Source organism: Narcine bancroftii, chromosome 9 (genome assembly GCF_036971445.1).
Source record: "Narcine bancroftii isolate sNarBan1 chromosome 9, sNarBan1.hap1, whole genome shotgun sequence".
Classification (NCBI taxonomy): Eukaryota; Metazoa; Chordata; class Chondrichthyes; order Torpediniformes; family Narcinidae; genus Narcine; species Narcine bancroftii.
Genome location: NC_091477.1, coordinates 119,834,437 through 119,856,350, shown reverse-complemented (window position 1 = coordinate 119,856,350; position 21,914 = coordinate 119,834,437). Strand labels below are relative to the sequence as shown.

Genomic DNA, 21,914 nt, shown 5'->3' with positions numbered 1-21,914 from the left:
AAAATGGTCCTCAGTAATTCTTTGAGCCCTACTTAAGCAGAGGTCCTGGTGAACGTTGAAAGGGAGAAACGCTCTTTCATCTGGTTGCATATGTGCAGTCAAATGATAATAAACTTGAACTTGGACAGGGGAGGGGGTGATTTATCGCAAAGAGGTCAGAAATAAAATGACAAAAGATGGATCAGAAGGAGAGAGAGAGATAGGAACACAAGTGTGTATGTTGCTCCAGATTCCCGGAGCTGCATTATACAAGTACAACACAGTGAAACAGCGTTCTTCAGTCCTCCAAGTGCAACCCAGTGAAACAGCGTTCTTCAGTCCTCCAAGTGCAACCCAGTGAAACAGCGTTCTTCAGTCCTCCAAGTACAACACAGTGAAACAGTGTTCTCCAGTCCTCCAAGTACAACACAGTGAAACAGCATTCTCCAGTCCTCCAAGTACAACACAGTGAAACAGTGTTCTCCAGTCCTCCAAGTCTCTTTGGCTTGGCTTCGCGGACGAAGATTTATGGAGGGGGTAAAAAGTCCACGTCAGCTGCAGGCTCGTTTGTGGCTGACCAGTCCGATGCGGGACAGGCAGACACGATTGCAGCGGTTGCAAGGGAAAATTGGTTGGTTGGGGTTGGGTGTTGGGTTTTTCCTCCTTTGCCTTTTGTCAGTGAGGTGGGCACCTCCAAGTACAACACAGTGAAACAGCGTTCTCCAGTCCTCCAAGTACAACCTGGTGAAACAGCGTTCTCCAGTCCTCAGTGCAGAACATGCAGACACAACACACATACAGACAAACAATACTCGTGCAGGATGAGTATTCCATCCATACTAATAAATAAATGTTGTTTAATTATTATGAAAATCTCGGAGGTCAGTGTGAGCAGTTCCTTTGGTCGTTCACCATTCTCACTGCCCGTGGGAAGAAACTGTTCCTCAGCCTGGTCGTGCTGGCTCTGATCCTCCTGTATCGATTCCCTAATAGGGTGGATTTTCTTGTGTTTCTTTGTCCACCACAAAGTTCAGGTTGGAAGGTAAACAGAAGTGCTCACCTGATCTGCATCTTCCCACAATGGAGATACTGTTCAATTGAAACATAATGCACTGAGTCACAGGACTGATAAATGAAACATTGTGTACATGAAATGAAAACAGCTTTACCTCTGTGAATACATGATAGAGATAAAGCCAGAGATTATCCAACATATATCTGGGAACAAATTGTAACTACTTGTTGTAAAACACAGAATTCTGTGGTTAAGTGAAAAAACACAAATGCTGGAGAAACTCAGCAGGTCAAAAGTGCCTTATGTAGCAACATCACCAGTGTTTCGGGCTTCATCAAGGTGTGGGGGAAGGGGGGGTGGAGAGGGTGGAAGATGATAGGTGGAAGGGGGAGGACTACAGGAAGGGGGGAGGAGTCTAGGCTAGGTGGAGAGAAAGGAAGTAGGAACTGGAATAACTCAATGTTCATGCCCTGGGGTTGGAGGGTACCCAGACAAAAAGATGAGTTGTTGTTCCTCCAATCTGCGGGTGGTCAGGGTGGGGTAGTGTGAAAGGCCATGGACAGACATGTGAGCTTGAGGGTGACTCAGAATTGAAATGGTTGGCTACAGGGAGGTCACTTTTGTTGCGAACGGAGAGGAGCTGCTGGGCAAAGCGATGTCCTAATTTGCGACCAGTCTCTCTGGACTGGAAGACGTCATCTTGGGAACAGATGCAGCGGAGGTAGATAAATTGAGAGAAGGAGATGGAGTCCTTGCAGGGGACAGGGTGTGAGGACAAATAGTCCAGGTAGTTGTGGAAGTTAGAGGGTTTGTAATAAACGTCTGTGGAGAGTCTGTTTCCTGAGATGGAGACAGGGAGATCCAGAAAAGGGAGAGAGATATCAAAGATGGACCAGGTGAGTTTGAGGTCAGGGTGGAAATTGGCAGTGAAAATGATGAAATTTGCGAGCTCATTGCGGGTGCATGAGGCTGCCCCGACATAGTCGTTGATGTACTGGAGGAAGAGTTGGAGGGGTCTTGCCTGTGTAGGCTTGTAGCATGTTTTTCTCCACAAAACCAACAAACAGGCAGGCATAGCTGGGACCCATGCTAGTACCCATGGCTACTTCTTTAATTTGGAGGTACTGTGATGAGTTAAAGAAAAAATTGTTAAGGGTGAGGACAAATTCTGCCAGGCAGAGAAGGGTGGTGGTGGAAGGTGACTGCTCAGGTCTGAAGTCCCAGAAAAAGCGAAGTGCTTTAAGGCCTTCTTTGTGGGGAATGGAGGTGCAAATGGATTGAACTTCCCTACCTGTTGTATCAGCTCAAGAATTAACTGCATCTTTGCCTCCCAAGGGAACATTTTGTATTGTTGGTTGTGATTTTGTGTTTACTACTCAAGTCTTCATACTTGAAGTATCAAGTACAGTGAGCAAAGGGTTCGATTCCGTCCTGAACAACTTTTAATTTTTCAGAGATACAGCCCAGCACCAGGCCCTTGTGGCCCACTCGCCTGTTCCACCATGTGACCATGTGACCTTCTATGTCTTTGGAATGTTGAAGGAAATCAGAGCTCCTGGAGGAAACCCACATAGGTCACGTGGAGAACATAAAAACTTAGAATCAGTGCCAGTCTAACCCAGGTCACTGGTGCTGTCATAGTGGTGTGCTAATCGGTACAGTAACTATGCCACCCTACACTAACTCTACGACTTTACAACCAATCTTCCTTCATGTTTTCACAAACATTAGAAATAAAGGGAAGAGTAAAATTCTTTTACTCCCACTGATGCTGCTTGGATCTGCTGAGTTCCTCCAGCAGACTGAGTTTTTGCTACAAATTCCAGTGTCTGCAGTCGCTTGTGTCTCCAACAAGAATAGACTACACATCTCTTTCCATTTGCTCTATCCATAGATACAGCCAGATCTCCCACCTATGCCTGTGGGCCTGAACTCCTCCCTCTCACCTCCATCTTATTCAGGTGCCTGTGGGCTTTTTGTTCATACCTTGATGAAGGGCTATGTAAAGGGCACCTCATGACTTGCAGAATTTCTCCAGCAGTTTTTTTTTGTGTAAACCACAATCACAGCATCGGCAGACTCTCTGACTCTATTATCACACCAAGGAAGGTCCCATTTAACATTTGCAGGCTTCTTGTTCATCAAGGTTATTATTTTCTACGTGAAACATTTTCAAGTCCTTCAGAGATTCAAATTGTAATCTCAAGCCTTGCTTGGTATTCATTTTGTAATTCAATAAATCAGCTCTAATTTCTGCTTTGGCAAACATACAACACTTAATTAAAAACAAATAAATTATAGTGAAATAAGCTCAGGACTACAAAGACTGTAATTAACTGGTAAAATCATACTGGATCATGCACGTTTTATGCCAAACAGCGGTGCCTTTGAATTAGGGACACATCGAATTGCCCAACTGCAAAAACAAAGGCATTTACTCTTAAATTGAGCACTTCAGAGGGAGTGTGAAAAGTTACAGGCTTGTGTTATTCTTAATCTTAATTTTATATAAATTATATCTTAGAGAGTTAATGTGGGTGTTTGGAAGAGGGAAAGACACACAGATAACAACATTCTGGAGACAGCGTGTTTATTGTTCCATTGAAATACTGAAACAATGAATATTTACTGAGAAGGCCATCTGTTCAAACAGAAGGGGGCATTTGCTTGTTGGCTCATGCTTTTGGGAAATTGAAACTAAGAACCAGTATTGCTCAAGCCAGTCATGTGATTCCAACATTTTAAAAAACAATATTTTAGTATTATCAACAAGAGTGATCTGGAGACAGAATTAAAGTCACCGGGGGAAGATGGTCATCCCTGCTGCTTCTCCTTGTCAAGAGAGACCAGTGCTATTGTGGCCATTGTAATGGTCACTTCTGACTGACCTATATCTGGGTAAAAGAAAGTAAGATCATTCTTGCATCTGGATCATGACCATTTTGATGATTACTTTGTATGACCCTTGCCTTGGTCTTTGAAAGAATTGCAGAAGTCTCGCTTCATAGCCCTTACACAAAAAAAAGGGGAAGTTGTGATGAATCATTCATATAAAGGAACATTTCTCCAAAAGCAACTCAACAAGAATTTGTGAGTTTTGAGATGTCTGCTGACTAGATGCCTCTTCTACTCCATAATTAACTTTGAACATCAGTTTAAGGATTCTGAGTTTCAATACAAGATTTTCAGAATTGTGTCTAAGCTGTATTGGTTTGGGTAATCTACATAGCCACCCACACCCACCCACTCACACCCACACCCACACACACCCACACACACCCACACACACCCACACACCCACACACACACACACACACACACTCACACAACCACACACACACACACACACACACACAACCACACACTCCCACCCACCCACACACCCAAACCCACCCACACACACCCATCCACATACCCACACCCACTCTCACACAAATCCACACCAACACCCACACACACGCGCACACACACACATAAACACCCCCACACACACACCCATCCACAAACCCACACCCACCCTCACACACACCCACACCAACACCCACACACACACATAAACACCCACACACACACACCCATTCACACACCCACACCCACCCTCACACACACCCACGCATACACACACTCGCATACATAAACACCCACCCACACACACCCACCCAAACACACCCAGACACAAACACACACCCACACACATGCACACACACACACTCTTGCACATAGTTGGGGTTAAGTTTAGAGTTAAATAAGGTATTTTATTAATAGTTATTATTAAAAATTATTGTTTTAAGATACCATTGTCTTGGTGAATTTCTATTACTGCTGGTCTATGACATAACAGCAATGAATGGTGAAAATAAACACTTTTAGACAGACTTTCTTTTGATACTTGTTGATAAAAAACTAATTAGAAAATTGCAGCGATAAACATCTTGAGCAGAGAATATTTCAAGTGTTTGGACATTGTTCGTAATTCAGTGACAAAGCATTAGTTAATGTCCTGCTGAGAATCCAATGAATTCTCCAAATCTTAATTTATCATCTCATGACACTCAATCTGTTTCCATTTGGGCAGCTAATTTGTTTATGGCTCTGGCTATCGTCCTTTGCATCTGTTTAATGATTTTGGATGCAATTTTTAAGTTCACATTCAAGTTTATTATTTTCTGACTGTATGTACTGTACATGGAACCCGACGAAACAGCATTTCTCGAGACCACAGTGGATTCACATGCACACACAATACGCAGCATGTACCTGTAATAATCGCATAGCTAAAGATCTTCTTTGGCTTGGCTTCGCGGACGAAGATTTATGAAGGGGGTAAAAGTCCACGTCAGCTGCAGGCTCGTTTGTGGCTGACAAGTCCGATGCGGGACAGGCAGACACGGTTGCAGCGGCTGCAGGGGAAAATTGGTTGGTTGGGGTTGCGTGTTGGGTTTTTCCTCCTTTGCCTTTTGTCAGTGAGGTGGGCTCTGCGGTCTTCTTCAAAGGAGGTTGCTGCCCGCCAAACTGTGAGGCGCCAAGATGCACGGTTTGAGGCGATATCAGCCCACTGGCGATGGTCAATGTGGCAGGCACCAAGAGATTTCTTTAGGCAGTCCTTGTACCTTTTCTTTGGTGCACCTCTGTCATGGTGGCCAGTGGAGAGCTCGCCATATAACACGATCTTGGGAAGGCGATGGTCCTCCATTCTGGAGACGTGACCCATCCAGCGCAGCTGGATCTTCAGCAGCGTGGACTCGATGCTGTCGACCTCTGCCATCTCGAGTACTTCGACGTTAGGGATGAAAGCGCTCCAATGGATGTTGAGGATGGAGCGGAGACAACGCTGGTGGAAGCGTTCTTGGAGCCGTAGGTGATGCCGGTAGAGGACCCATGATTCGGAGCCGAACAGGAGTGTGGGTATGACAACGGCTCTGTATACGCTTATCTTTGTGAGGTTTTTCAGTTGGTTGTTTTTCCAGATTCTTTTGTGTAGTCTTCCAAAGGCACTATTTGCCTTGGCGAGTCTGTTGTCTATCTCATTGTCGATCCTTGCATCTGATGAAATGGTGCAGCCGAGATAGGTAAACTGGTTGACCGTTTTGATATAATATAAATAAATGTATATAAAATTCCTACACTTGCTTTCACCCTTGCAATGGCTATATTCTAAGCCCATTTATGCAATCAGTAACCTTGCTGATCTCCTACGCCCATCCACTAGTTGAAATGCCTTCTGTTGCCAAACACCTAAAAGGTGTATATTCCTCTGCCTCCCCACCACACTATATTTCTCTAAGATGCCCCTCTTAAGATGCAGCAATTGACCAAACTTTTGGACACTTTTATGAAGCCTCAATGTCGATCCATATTCATCGGCAGCGTCATATGTCTGCAAAACATCTGAGCAATGGTTAAAAGGGGGATTCCAGATGCCTTATAAGAAATGTCTTTCATATTTTATCTTTGTGAGAGTGGGTTTGGTAATGAAATGCTAGTCTTTGCCATCTTGCAGAAATTTAATTTTGGTCTCCATCATAACAATGAAAATATTTGAAGGCAACACGAGGTTCTAATTTTGTGGCAGCTCTTTAGCATTAAGTGGAAGAACTTTACATCATAGTAAGTTGTCTATGTGCAGTCACAAGAGAAAAATGCTGAGAAATGATGGGGAAGGGGATGGTGGTCTGAATAGAAAGGGAAGGAGGTGGAGAGCAGGGGGAAAGGATGAGGAAGGGAGGGAGAAGGGGGAAGCGGCCAATAAAAACTGGAGATCGATAATGCCATCTAGTTGGAGAGTGCCCAGACGGAATATTAGGTAGAAAGGTCGTTTCAATTATTGTCACATAAAACTAGATTTAGAATGTAACATAACCTGAAGTTCTTTAACTTTGTCCACTGTAAGGAAGACAGAGAGTTGTCACTTTGTCAAGCGTCCCTCACAGAAATGAAACCCCCAGCAAGGAACGAATTCGCAACCCCTGGTTTACAAGACCAGTGCTCTAATCACTGAGCTATCAGAGTCCAATGCTGGAGAAACTCAGTAGATCAAATAGTGTATTTTATACAGCAAAGATAAAAATACACAACCCAAGTTTCAGGCTTGAGGCCTTCATCAAGATATATTTGGTGTTGCCCCTCCAATTTACAGGTAGCCTTGATTGGGCAGGGCTGAGGCCATGGACAGACATGGGAGTGGGGCAAGGAGTTGAACTGGTTAGCCAGTAGGAGATCCCTTCCATTGTGGTGGATAGAGTGAAGGTGCTCAATAAAACGATCTCCTGGCCTGCGTCTAGTTCCTCCGATGCAGTGCAGGCCACAACAGGATTACTGGATGCAGTAAATGATTCCCGCAGATTCACAAGTGAAGTGTTGGTTAATGTGTGATAATAGATCTGTCACATCATTTCTGTATATTCTGTGCTCCCTTACTGCTTTATAAGGCAGGACCTGGTTGATAAGGCATTTGGAATCCCCTTCTAACTAATGCTCAGATGTCTTGCTGACCCAGCAAGTGGAGATGGATCAGCATTGAGGTTTAATAAAACAAAGTGTCCAAAAGGATGGTCACAATGCTGGATCTATCGAGGCAAAAAAGTGAGATGGGGGTAAAGGAATATTTACGGCATTGGTGTTTGGTGACAGAAGGCATTTCTACCAATGGAGGTGCGTAGGAGATGAGAAATGCACAAGATTAATGATTGTGGAGAGTTACGAATATACCCACTGTAAGGGACTGAGATGCTGTTGAAACCGATATGGAAAATATATCTCCCAACAGAAGTTCCTAACTGGTATCCTTCTCCTCAAGAAATAGCAATAAATATTGTGCTTTTCGTGTTATAAATCGGACAAAGAAAAAATATTCGATTACACTTTGAAGCATTTTATTGCTTTTAGAAATAAATTCAATTTTCAGCAAAATGGATTTTAATTTCCAATTTTTTCTGCCATCACAGGAGAAAAAGAAAATAATGGAGAATTCATTATTAGTCTCTATGTACAGTGCTTGAAATCTGTTGAACTCTAACCTTAGGCATTCCACAACATAATCATTTTATTTTAAGCCGAAGCCAAAATTTATGGCATTTAATTTAAAGATTGTTGGGCGCTATCAGTAACCCATTAATGATGCAGACAGAAGACTGAGGGGAGCGATAGGCTTTATTAAGCAAGAGACTGCTGGCCCCGGTCTAGGCTAGGAAAATGAGCGGGAAGGAGAGGGGACTCAACCTTTATGGCCAGGGGTCACATGGGAAGGATCAAGGGAGGAGCTAAGGTAGGGAGACCCCCGGAGGGCAGGCTGGAAGGGCCCATATGTGTTACTGCAAATGAACACATCTACAACTCTCTAGTTGGACTACACTCACCTCATTACTGGAAGGGCATAGATGCTTTAGAAAGGGTGCAGGGGAGATTTACTAAGATTTTGCCTGGATTAGAGAAAACATCTTCTGAAAAAAGGTTGAAAGAGCTCATGCTTTTCTCTTTGGAGCAACAAAAGAAAAGAGGTGACTTAATAGAGGTATATAAAATTATGGTGGTGAAGGGGGGGGGGCAGTTGTGCAGACACGGCAGGCTGCCAGCACCTTTTTCCAGAGGCAAGAATGGTAAATACCAGAGGACATTCGTTCAAGGTGTGCAGAGGAACATTTAGGGGCGATATCAGTGGTAAGTATTTTTTTACTCAGAGTGGTGGAATACATTGCAAGGGGTAGCAATGGAGGTTGGTATAATAGTAATTTAAAAGGTTCTTAGATAGGTAAATAGATGAAAGAAAAGTAGAGAGTTGTAGTTTCGAGTTCAGGAAGGATTAAATTATTCTGGTGATTTACACAGGATGGCACAGCATTGTGGGCCAAAAGGCCTCTATTGTGCTGTATTTTCTTCCTCAAAATTGAGGCAGGTACCTGCTGTAGTTTCCCTTGGCCTTACGGAAGCAATAGTCTAACCAATGTTCAACGTTTCTGGGAGTCCACATTTCAGAAGATCTCTTATGGAGCTAGCACATTTTTAAAAAAAATTATTTTATTTTTCACACTATGAACCATATCAATCAAAATACACACAAACATTTCCCTCTTGAATATACACAGTGGCATTTTCTCCCCATTTTTCCCCCCTCCCTTCCCTCCCTCCTTTCCACCCCCCTTCCAAACCCCTTAAACCTTCAACATATTCAATACAATAAACCTGTTAAACAATGTCATCACACAATGAAAATAAACAAGAAAATTGTGTCATCTACTTTTACACCCTGAATCAGGTCATTTTGTCTTCTTATAATTTTATCATTTTAGGGGGTGGAGGTCCACGGTAGGCCCTCTCTGTTATGTTCCATGTACGGTTCCCAAATTTGTTCAAATAATGTGACTTTATTTTTTAAATTATATGTTATTTTTTCCAATGGAATACATTTATTCATTTCCATGTACCATTGCTGTACTCTCAGGCTCTCTTCTGATTTCCAAGTTGACATTATACATTTTTTTGCTACAGCTAACGTTATCATAATAAATCTTTTTTGCGCTTCATCCAGTTTGAGGCCTCTTTACTTCTTATATTACTTAGAAGAAAGATCTCTGGATTTTTTGGTATGTTGCTTTTTGTGATTTTATTTAATACCTGATTTAGATTTTCCCAAAACTTTTCCACTTTCTCACATGCCCAAATTGAATGTACTGTTGTTCCCGTTTCCTTCTTACAGCGAAACCATCTGTCTAATAATGTTGGGTCCCATTTGTTTAACTTTTGGTGCGTGGTATATACCCTGTGTAACCAATTATATTGTATCATGCGTAACCTCGTGTTTATTGTATTTCTCATAGTTCCGGAGCATAGCTTTTCCCATATTTCATTTTTTTATCTTTATGTTTAAATCTTTTTCCCACTTTTGTTTGGGTTATTAGCTTATTTCATTATTTTCCTTCTCTTGCAGCTCGATGTACATGTTTGTTATAAATCTTTTTATTATCATTGTTTCTGTAATCACATATTCAAAGCTGCTTCCTTCTGGTAACTTCAGCCTGCTTCCCAATTTGTCCTTTAAGAGGTTTTCAGTTGGTGGTATGCAAACATTGTACCGTGAGTTATACCATATTTGTACTTCATTTGTTCAAATGATAATAAATTATTTCCCAAAAAAACAATTTTCTATTCTTTTAATTCTTTTTCTCTCCCATTCTCTAAAGGAAAAGTTATCTATTGTGAAAGGGATTAGTTGATTTTGCGTCAATAATAATTTTGGTAGTTGGTAATTTGTTTTTTTTTCCTTTCTACGTGAATCTTCTTCCATATGTTGAGTAAATGGTGCAGTACTGGTGAGCTTTTATATTGCACCAGCTTTTCATCCCACTTATAAAGTATATGTTCCGGTACCTTCTCCCCTATTTTATCTAGCTCTAACTTAGTCCAATCTAGATTTTCCCTTGTCTGATAAAAATCTGATAAATACCTTAATTGTGCTGCTCTATAATAATTTTTAAAGTTTGGTAACTATAAACCACCTTGTTTGTACCATTCTGTTAATTTATCTAGCGCTATCCTCGGTTTCCCCCTTTTCCATAAGAATTTCCTTATTATTCTCTTTAGTTCATTGAAGAATTTCTCTGTAAAGGGAATTGGTAATGATTGAAATAGGTATTGTATCCTTGGGAAGATAATCATTTAAATCCAATTTACCCTTCCTATTAATGTTAGTGGTAAATCTTTCCAATGTTCTAAGTCATCCTGTAATTTCTTCATTAATGGCTGATAATTTAATTTGTATATGTGGCCTAAATTATTATCTAATCTAATACCTAGGTATCGGATTGCTTGTGTTTGCCATTTAAATGGTGATTTAATAAAAATTTTTGTATAATCTGCATTATTCATTGGCATCGTTTCACTTTTATTTGCGTTGATCTTGTACCCCGATATTTCTTTTATTGATATTTCTGGTTCTGTTAAGTATACTATGATGACATCTGCAAAGAAACTGATTTTATATTCCTTCTCTTTTATTTTTATCCCTTTTATTTTATTTTCTATTCTTATCAGTTCTGCCAATGGTTCTATTGCTAAAGCGAACAGCGAACATCCCTGCCAAGTTGACCTACTTAATTTAAATTGGTTCGATACATATCCATTTACTGTCACCTTCGCCAATGGTCCCTTATATAATGCTTTAATCCAATTAATATATTTTTCTGGTAGGTTGAACCTCTGTAATACTTTGAATAAATAATTCCATTCTATTCTGTCGAAGGCTTTCTCTGCCTCCAAAGCAACAGCCACTGTTGGTATCTTATTTCCTTGTTCTGCATGGATTAAGTTAATGAACTTACAGATATTGTCCATTGTTCGTCTTTTCTTAATAAATCCAATTTGATCTAGTTTTACTATTTTTGGTACACAGTCGGCCAATCTGTTTGCTAATAGTTTTGCTATTATCTGATAATCTGAATTAAGTAGAGATATTGGTCTATATGATGGTGGTGTGAATGAATCTTTCCCCATCTTTGGTATTATTGTATTTATTGCTCTTTTACATGAATCAGGCAAGTTTTGTGTTTCTTTTATCTGGTTCATTACTTCCAGGAGAGGAGGAATTAATAACTCTTTAAATGTTTTATAGAATTCTATTGGAGTCCATCCTCTCCAGGCATTTTATTGTTTGGTAGCTTTTTTAATATATCTTGTATTTCCTCTATTTCAAATGGTTTTATTAATTTGTTTTGCTCCTCTTCTTGCAATTTCGGTAGTTCAATTTTAGCTAAAAATTCATCTATTTTGTCTTCTTTCCCTTCGTTCTCAGTTCGGTATAATTGTTCATAGAATTCCTTAAAGTTTTCATTAAGCTCTGTTGGGTTATATATAATTTGTTTGTCCTTTTTCCTTGATGCCAATACCGTTCTTTTAACTTGTTCTGTTTTAATTTGCCAGGCTAATATTTTGTGTTTTTTTCTCCTAGCTCGTAATACTTCTGCTTTATTTTCATTATGTTCTTCTCCACCTTGTACGTTTGTAGTGTTTCGTATTTTATTTTTTTGTCCGCCAATTCTCTTCTTTTTGTTGTACGTTCCCTTGTTGCTAGTTCTTTTTCTGTACTTACTATCTCCCTTTCCAACTGTTCTATTTCCCGATTGTAGTCCTTTTTCATCTTAGTTACATAACTTATTATCTGCCCTCTAATGAAGGCTTTCATTGCATCCCAAAATATAAATTTGTCTTTCACTGATACTGTATTTATTTCAAAGTACATTTTAATTTGGCATTCAATAAATTCTCTAAATTCCTGTCTTTTAAGTAGCATGGAGTTTAATCTCCATCTATATGTTCTTGGTGGGATGTCCTCCAGTTCTATTGCCAATAACAAGGGTGAATGATCAGATATCAATCTAGCTTTATATTGCATTTTCCTAATTCTGCCTTGGATATGGGCTGACAACAGGAACAGGTCTATCCTTGAGTATGTTTTATGTCTACTCGAATAATATGAGTATTCCTTCTCCTTTGGGTGTTGCCTCCTCAATATATCCAAAAGTTCCATTTCCTGCATTGATTTAACCATAAATTTAGCTACTTTGTTCTTTTTGCTAGTCTTTTGTCCAGTTTTTCCCACTTTTGGGTCCATATTAAGGTCAAAATCCCCTCCTATCAATATATTCCCCTGCGTATCTACAATCTTCAAAAAAATATCTTGCATAAACTTTTGATCCTCTTCATTAGGTGCATATATATTGACCAAATTCCAAAATTCTAAATATATCTGACATTTTATCATTACATACCTTCCTGCTGGATCTATTATTTCCTCCTCTATTCTGATTGGTACATATTTATTGATTAATATAGCTACACCTCTAGCTTTTGAATTATATGATGCTGCCGTTAACGTGCCCTACCCAGTCTCTCTTTAATTTATTATGTTCCACTTCAGTTAGATGCGTTTTCTGCATGAATGCTATATCTATTTTTTTCTTTTTTCAGTAAATTTAATAGCCTCTTCCTTTTGACTTGGTTATGTATTCCATTAATATTTATAGTCATATAGTTCAACATGGCCATCTTATTCTCTGTTTACACCTCATCACCACCTTTCCCCTTTTCCCCATTTATGGAGCTAGCACATTGAAACAGCTATAAAGAAGGCTCCTACTTTCTACTGAGTCTGAGGAGATTTAACATGCCAATTGATACTCTTATGGTACACCGTAGAAAGCACGCTGACCTGTTGCATCACAGCCTAGTTTGGGAATTCAAGTGTCCAGGAATGCAGAAGGCTGCAGAGGGTAGTAAACATAGCCAGGTCCATCACAGGCTCTGATCACTGAAGACATTTATTTGAAGCACTGCATCAAGAAGAGAGCCAACATCACAAAGGACACCCATCAGCCTATTTGCATCATCAGGCAGAATTGTACAGAAGCCTGAAGTCCAGCATTTCTGGTTCAAGAGTAGTTTTTTTCCTACAGCTATTTGACCCTTGAACCTCTCCTTGCTACACTAATCATGGATGGCTCGAACACCACAAAAGGACAGTGCACTATTGCAGGTAATTTTTTTTGCACTAAGATTAATGTCAGTATCTATCCTTTATTTCTCTTTTGTATTTATTGTCTTTTTTAATTCAATTAAATTTATGTTTCCAATTTTTATCTTACAAATATCTACTCAGTTACAGAAAAATGGGAATTTCAGTGCATATATATATTGTACAATGTGTATGACAATAAATATTCTCATTATTAAACCAAGCAGTTAAAGAATTAATGCCAATTTCCACGGCTTATTTTTGAAGTTTCCTCTTTATCATTTTTTAGAAGAGCCAAGTGCCAATCATTAATCTGTTATTTTCCCATAGAATCCTTTCACTCTGTGTGTGTGTGTGTGTGTGTGTGTGTGTGTGTGTGTGTGTGTGTGTGTGTGTGTGCGCATCCTCTTTGAGGCCGACTGTTAATAACGTGATATATTAATCTCGTCCTTTACTAGCCAATAACATTTTTTCATCTAACTTTTCATATTGGTATTATTTATTAATTATTTATTAATATCTTGTCTTTGGAAGCATCAACATAAATATAATTTGTAAAGTTCATATGGCACTGTCAAGTATAGCAGGCAAGCTAAAATGATTGGAATAGGGCAAAAGCTAGAAAAGATTAATGAAAGATTAGCAGAGCAAATGCCCACAACTGAGGAAGTTCCCAGTGGAATACTCACTGGTGTGAAAATCTTTAGTGTTAACAATTTAATCAATAACATTTGGAGCCATTGACATTTCCCCTGTGCATCAGTTATAAGAAATATTTACTCTAGAAAATCAGTAACATTCAATGCTTTATTTTAAAATAATTTTAATTACAGATTCAAAAAATGACACATTCAGAAGTTAGCTGAAACTTTTCATTCTTTTAATATTGGAAATAAAAATCTTTAACATGTAATTTGGTTTGATGTTCTCAGGAACTCTGGTCTGAGTTTGGGCTGGTTCTCTGCCCTCTCTATTTTCCATTCATTTAGGATTTGCTTCAGTCTGTTAATGCAACTTATTTCAAGCAATGATTGTTAACACGCTGTGATAGGCAACTGAAAAAAAAACCCAGAATGGCCAGACACCATGTGAATGCCGTGTGAATTATTGATGCTTTTGGAACCTGCTGGGTTTGGGGAAACAATAGAGGACGTGCTAAAGTCAGAGGGGGGAGCAAACAGGAGGAAATCGAGGTGCCTTGAATGAGAAAGGCAGCCTGTTTGGTCTGGGAGTGGTGAAGCTATTTTGCTGACATTCTATGGATCGAATGAGGACCAGCTGAGAGTACGCACAATGAGCTGAGGATTCTCCGCCTGTGGCTGACACAGAGTGAAGGGCTGCAAACTAGCCAGTGTTTAGGATCTCAATGTGGGTTCTATAGCTTGAAGGGGCCACCCCTTTGTGCCGTGTAATGGTTGACTTAGATGGACAATCATCCACTGATGTGAGCTGCATTCAGTAAACCATTGTTGTGTGTTCTGTTTTGCTTCAGCAGGAGAGAAGATGGGCCAGCAGCATATCCTCCAGGATTCTCATTGATTATTAACACTATCCTGAGTGTGACTGACAGGCTGGGTTTAGGTTCAGTGCTTCAACTGCTGGAATAGCTTGTCATGCTGTTGAGCAAACTCATGGACTGTTGAACAAGGAATCACTCGTTCTTCTGCCCCAGGAGAGGAGACTCCATTGTGCAAGGGTACAAAGCTTTTGTTTGTGAAGTATCTCTAACTGAATCAAAGCATGTAGAAGGAGCTTGACTAAATAAGAAACTGAGCCAGATTCAGAGACTTTCAGATGGCTGTTCAAAATCTTGGTTAAGGAGGTCAACTCTAAGCCATAGCATCTTAGAGGAGGGAAGAGTAGAGAGCAAGAGAGACACGCCAGCTGGAAGTCCAACCACACTGATGGAGAGCGAGAGGCCAAGGACATGCAAAACTGCCGAAATACAGGAGGACACGGATCTGGGAAAGTTACAGCATCATCGATAATACTGGCCATTCAGTCCAATCCATTGAGATTGACCAAGATGGCATCCTGAGCTGGTCCCATTTGCCTGCATTTGGTTTACATCCTTCAAAACCCTTCCTATCCGTATATTGGAGCAAATGTCTTTTGACCCATTGAAATGATTCCTGCTTCTATAATTTCTGGATACAGACTGGCCTCTGAATGAAAAAGATGTCCATTAGGTCCCTCATTAATTTCTTCCCTCTCACCTTAAACCTATGCTCTCTAGTTCTAAAATGACAGTAAGCATTCACTTTCTCCATGTCCCTCATGGTTTTGTAAACCTCAGTAAGGTCACCCCTCAGCCTCATATCTTCAGGGAGTAAAGACCCAGCCTATTTAACCTCTCCCTACAACTCAAGCCCTCTAGGCCCTGCAATATCCTGGCAAGATCTTCCCCATCAGCAGGAGCTGGAAAGCTGGAGATGATCAGAGAGACAGGCAATGGGTCAAAATTTGGGAGAGATCTGAATGTGCGAATAACAATTTTGATAAAATTTAATAGGGAGCTTTACATCAAATGTTCTCCTCATTGTGCACCAAAATGAACGTGGCTCTTCAAACCAGCAGAATGAGGTAACCATGAAGAAGACACACCGACGGAGTCTGAGGAGTATTGGCGTGTCATCTAATACGCTATCAAACTTCCACAGGCGCACCGTGCAAAGTACTCTGATTGGTTGCATCATAGACTGGTTTTGTAATTCAAGTGCCCAGAAATGCAGAAGGTACAAAAAGCAGCCAGGACTATCAAGGACTCTGACCTTCCATCTATTGAAGACATCTATGTGAGGGACGGCCCATCATAAAGGGCCCCCATCGCCCTGGTCACAACCTCCTCACTGCAATGTTCAGGCAGAAGGTACAGAAGCCCGAAGACCAGCACCTCTGGGTTAATTTAATTGGCAATCATGGATGGCATCGACACCACAAAAGGACTGATTGTACTTGGACTATGATTATGTGAATATTTATTATCTACCTATTTATTTATCTATCTACCTATCATTTGCATTGATTACCTATTTTCAGTTTAATTTAATGCAGAATTAAATTGCATTAATTCATTTTTTTGAAGTATCTCTTTGGCTGCAGCAAGTAAGAATTTTGGTCATATGTACATTTTACAATGTATATGACAATAAACTGATTATCCTTACGTGTCCTTTGCGGTGCTCGTTGAAAAACAAAGTTTAATAAAATATGAGGGTCATTCTGGAATCTGGAGCAAAAAAAGCTGTGGAACTCAAATGGGACAAGGATGGGAGAAACAGAGCTGTCAATGTTCTATGCGTTGACCCTTCATCTTATTAAATCATGTTGTCCTGCAAAGAGGGATTCAAAAACCTTCAATGTCAGGCCCACAGTTCCTGGGAACAGGTTCCTTCAGGAGAAATCAAGTTTGATAAAAGGACAGGGATGGGAGTGGGAGGGGGGGGGGGGATGGGGGGAGAGAACATTTTATTTTCCTGCAACAACATTACATTCAATTTATAAAATCAAGTTTCCAATGGGCCAATTCTTGTTTGTGACCCAAGGATAGAGTTGCAGTTGTTTAAAAATAAAAAGGCAATATGATTTTTTGAGGTATGAGGTACAACTCAGGAAATGCTCACAGGGTGCTCAGGTTGAGAGTAGCACACAGGTTCCACAGTAGTTTGGCTCATACCGAAGGCTTGTTGCAGAGCCACTGATAGATACACTGAATGCCTGCAATCGTCACGTGCCTTCAATTCACTGGAGGACAAACACAGCCAAACTGCTCCCGAGCCTGCACAAACAGCCTCAGTATCAGTAAAGGGGGCCTCTATAATTCACCCAGTGGGATATAATGGCAATAATTATGGTCCTTCTCTGACAACTGTGCTGGGAGATTTATCCAGTGAACTATTTTCTTTGCCTGGCTCCCAAATTAAATTAAAATACTATTTCTTGATCTCTGCTGTTCTCACTTCAATGCTTAATGGCTGATAGAAGATTTTAAAAAATATAGTTTCTGCTATCTTGAAGCAAATGGTATTGGGTTTCAAGCACTGAACTAGCTTATACCTGCACTCAGGTAGTTCAGAGAGGCACTTGGTGTCAGCTCATGAACTGTTCAACTGCCCTCAATTCATCACCGCACAATGCCTCAAAACCCAGTGCTGTCACAAACATCAGCTTCAGGCATCCGTGCCTACCAATAACACGGTGTCCCAGCTGTACTGAACTGGAACATGAACCCTATGATGACTCGATTGAGAGCAAAAAGCTAGTGCAAATGTTCAGCTGATCGGTTCGAGTGTGAAAGAGAATGGTGGGTTCATGTTTGTGTTTGAATCCTTCATTTGGAATCATTGGTATGGGGGTCCTTTCTCTTTCAGACCCTGACTGAAATCAGATCAGATCCTATTTAATGTCATGAAACAGAAAACTAATATGTAAAATGTAATTTTTGGTACTTTTCTTTCCTCCTAAACTTGTGATTTCTGTTTTCTCCACCTTGAAAATGGAAAATCATGGCATTATAGTTTATGCTGATTACCAAAATGTGGGGTGGAGAGAAGATGGATTGGAAACAAGTTGAGTGTATCAAGGATGAGGTGTGAATAGAAGGGGCGGGAATCAATATTATACCAAGCCCAGGCACCAGAGGATGCCATTCTACCCTTTGTACCTGTGCTAGATTTTGTGAACAATTCAGATTAGATTTGGTGAAGTGCAAACGCTGTGCAAAGTATTGGATCATATTGTACTATAGGCTGGGTTTGGTGAAATTTCTTTTGACGGTCTTCCTCTGGACCTCTTGGAACTGGTGGCGGCTGATTAAGGTATAGGACAAGTGGTTTTGTTGCCATAGAGTATCCATAAGAATATCCCAGTGTTCAACACTGGTCCCATTTGACAGCAGAGACTCAGCAGACTGTCCGTCATCAGACTGAGAACAGGGCAACCGAATGTGGTGAAGCAACAACGTCTCTCAGTGCAAACAATAGCAGTCCAGCTTCTGGAGACAAAGAAGGCGCACAAAATACTTGCATTTACAGAACATCATTCATGATCTCAAAAGGTCCCAAAGCGTTTTGCAGCTGTGTAATGTTGGCTATGTGAAGTGGGGCTACTTTTGAATCCCTCAGTCAGCAATAGGAACGTATCTTCAATAGGAGCAGATCATTTAACAATGCCAGTTTCCATTCCTCTCCAATCTCATCAAGACTGATTTGTGACTGACATCCATATTCCTGCATTGGCCACTGACAATCTCTTTACATTTGGCAATAAAATCCAGCAATCCCAATACAAGGTTATCAATTGGCTTGTCAGAGGAAAGCCTCCAACCTCCCCCTCCTGGTGTGTCAGCAGATATGTTCCTAATTTCACTCCTGAAAGGCCTGACCCTGCTTTTGAAAAAGGGTCATCAATCCTCGACTCCTTAACCAGAGGTAATAGTCATTCTTGACTTACCCTCTCACTTCAAACACTCAACCAAATTCATGGAATAACTTCTTGGATTTCTAATCATTCCCAATAATTTAACCCTTGGAATCATCTTGGTAAAACATTGCAAGACTCCCTTCAAACCTAATATAGGGTTCATAATTGCTTGTCATAGTTTATCTGTGATGTAATTAAGGCTTTGTTCAGCTGCAGAATATCTTCTACCCCTTCGCCATTGATGGATGTTTTTACCTGTGTCCTTTAACACCCCATGAGTTACATAAATCTACCTTATTATTCATTAATAAAGCTAGATCTAGTACAAACTGTTTGGAGAAAACTATCCCAGACACACTGCAGGAATTCACTCTTTTCCTGTGTTGACTTTCCGAGCTGCCTTATCTATCTCATTCCTGTCCCACCAAAGGAACTCTCTGACCATATTTGTCTAATTTCTCCATATATGCTGACTCCATATGCTGTTAACCTGACAAAAGAAAGTGAGCTGGTCCTACTTTAATGATGCTGGTTTCTTTAAAAAAAAGTTAAATTTAGTTTTGTAATGTAGACATATGGCATTTTAACAGGTGAGCCTGTGCCAGCCAATTTACAGCCAATCCACCTACCACCATGGTATGTTTTGAATAGTGGGAGGAAACCAGAGTACCTGGAGGAAACCCACACAGACATGGGGAGAATGTACAAACTTCTTACGGACAGAGTGAGATTCAAGTCCCGGTTCTGATCACTGGCGCTGTAACAGCGTTGCGCTAACTGCTAAAATAAGATGTTTCTAGTTAGGGTTTTTCTCCTCCCCACCCCAATTTATAGAGATGAATTTACACAGCGGTGTTGTTTCTCTGGCAGCCTTATCTGTTGGAAATCTGGGCACAGAGTAGTCAGCACCTCTCAACCATTTCAAATGACTTCATTTTAATAAGAGAACTACAGCCAGCAGTGCATCCTGATGGCATTGTATGCAATGATCAATAGAGATGGCAAATCAATGAAGCAGAACAATTGTCCGCTGACTTGTATCAAGAAAGGTTATACATTCTCAGTAATAGAGCAGCAAAAAGCAAAATAGAATCCTTAACAGTGGATGTTTTTGGACTCTTCAACAACATTGAGGCAAAGTTTGCAAAATATTTGTCAATGTCAGGTCACGGTCTCACATTCAGGAACTGGGCCCTACATTTGTTTCTCAATCGCTAAACCGAAAATCTGCGATTGCAATGTTGGATGTGGGAGCTGGGTAAGCACAAATTCTCTTCTCTATTTTACATTAATGATCAGACTTTGCTAAATTGGCTGTAAGGCACTTTGGGATATCTTGAGGTCACAAAGGCATTATTTAAGTGCAAGTTCTTTTTCTATCTAATAATTTAACAAGAGCACACAGCATTATCTTCATGGTTGACAGCTCTTGGACAAATGCAATGCATTGAAGTAACAAAGTGCCAGTTGGCTCATCAAACCTTATCCCATCAGTAGACCAAAACCCGAATTGTATTAAACGAGGATAAAAACAAGGAGTAAAACTTGTCTGGAAGTCACATTCTATAAACATCAATTCCTCATCAGACAGTCACACCATTCGATTCAGACTTGGGCTGTTGGCATTTCCTAGATGTTCCTGATGCCTCGATTTTCTTGGAACATCATGAAGTTCAGGAAATCTTCTCTTTGGTTTTCCACAGACTGTCTATTAATTTTATCCCCATAGGTTAAAATTTGACACAACGTGAATAGTTTCCAGTTGATTTATCACCCCAACCTCTCATCTTATTTTAAGGTTTCTTCAATTTGCATTCGTCTCCACTTGTTTCCCTGTGCACTCTTTGTCTGACAAACATTTACAGACTTGTACATTATCACAGTCTTGGACAGTATCAAGTGTCAGGCGTTCAAACTTGTGTGGTGTCGGTTCACCCTCACCAAACCTCTTTTTAATTCTGTGTTCGTGCCCGTGATTCGGAGCAGCTCTTCACTTGGGATGATAGACAATGTTAAGCCACAATGTTAAGACAGCCAATGCCTGTGATCCAGCTGCCAAACTTACCATTGTGGCCCTTGCTTTCAGGTCCAAATTTTTTGTTTTGTTGGATTATTTAAACAGTATTGGTCTGGGAAATTTGGTTGACACGTGGCACCAGTAGAAATGGAATCTGATATATTCAAATTAGGGTGTACAAAGTATTTTGTTGCAGTTCAAAGTTTCACTTACTCCAGGTAAAAGCCATTCCACACTGCAGAACTGTTTGATTACCAAACACGGCATTTCTTCTTAGGATTCATGTCTTCATTCTTCCTGCAGTGAAATGCATTACTGAACTCTTCAAAGTTCTGGAGAGATCCTAAAACTCTGAAAAGGGGAAAAATAAATTATAAATGAAAGATTTTAATTCAGAGAGACTTTCCCAAACCCCCAAATCAAAATTAAAAAGTTGCAGATGCCAGAAATCTGAAACAAAACCAGAAAACTCTGGAGATCTGGCAGCACCCCCGGCAATATCGAATGTCTTTCTCTCTCCACAGATGCTGCCTGGCCTGTGGATTATTTTCAACATTTTTAGATTTGCGTTCTGTCATCCCAAATAGCTTCACAGGTAATGAACTCCTGTAAGAAGTCCCCGTTGTGAAGATGAGCCCTACAAACAGCAAATGTCCAATGAACAGATGATTTGAGGATAAGCTCTCTGGTGGTTATGCAAATAGTTGGTGCAGATCCAGGAGTGGGGGGAGACCACAGGATCATACTTCCCGGCAGTTCCGCCAACATCCACTGTTTGTGGAATGGGGCCAGTGGTATTTTGTATACATCCATGACCCACGGGTGTTGTTACGAGCCCAGACAAACAACAGCAATAGAAATTTCCTCCAGCTTCTCATTATTTGCTCAAGATTCCTGCCTCTGCAGCTCTCGTGTTCTGCAGGCATTTTGAACGTGTCAGGGATATGGAGGGTGGGAAGAAGAGCTTTGAAAATTGCAGA

General features: G+C 40.5%; 1 protein-coding gene across 5 annotated transcripts in view; it reads right to left on the bottom strand.

Annotated features, from left to right (window-relative positions):
* Positions 1-14,289: 14,289 nt before the first annotated feature.
* Positions 14,290-21,914, bottom strand: part of LOC138742722 (neprilysin-like) — a 131,520-nt gene continuing 123,895 nt past the window's right edge. For all 5 annotated transcript variants that reach the window (XM_069897506.1, XM_069897505.1, XM_069897504.1 and 2 more), the window contains exon 23: positions 14,290-21,285. In XM_069897506.1, the coding sequence (XP_069753607.1) occupies positions 21,186-21,285 (100 nt within the window). In that variant the 3' untranslated portion in view covers positions 14,290-21,185. The remainder of the gene's footprint in view (positions 21,286-21,914) is intronic.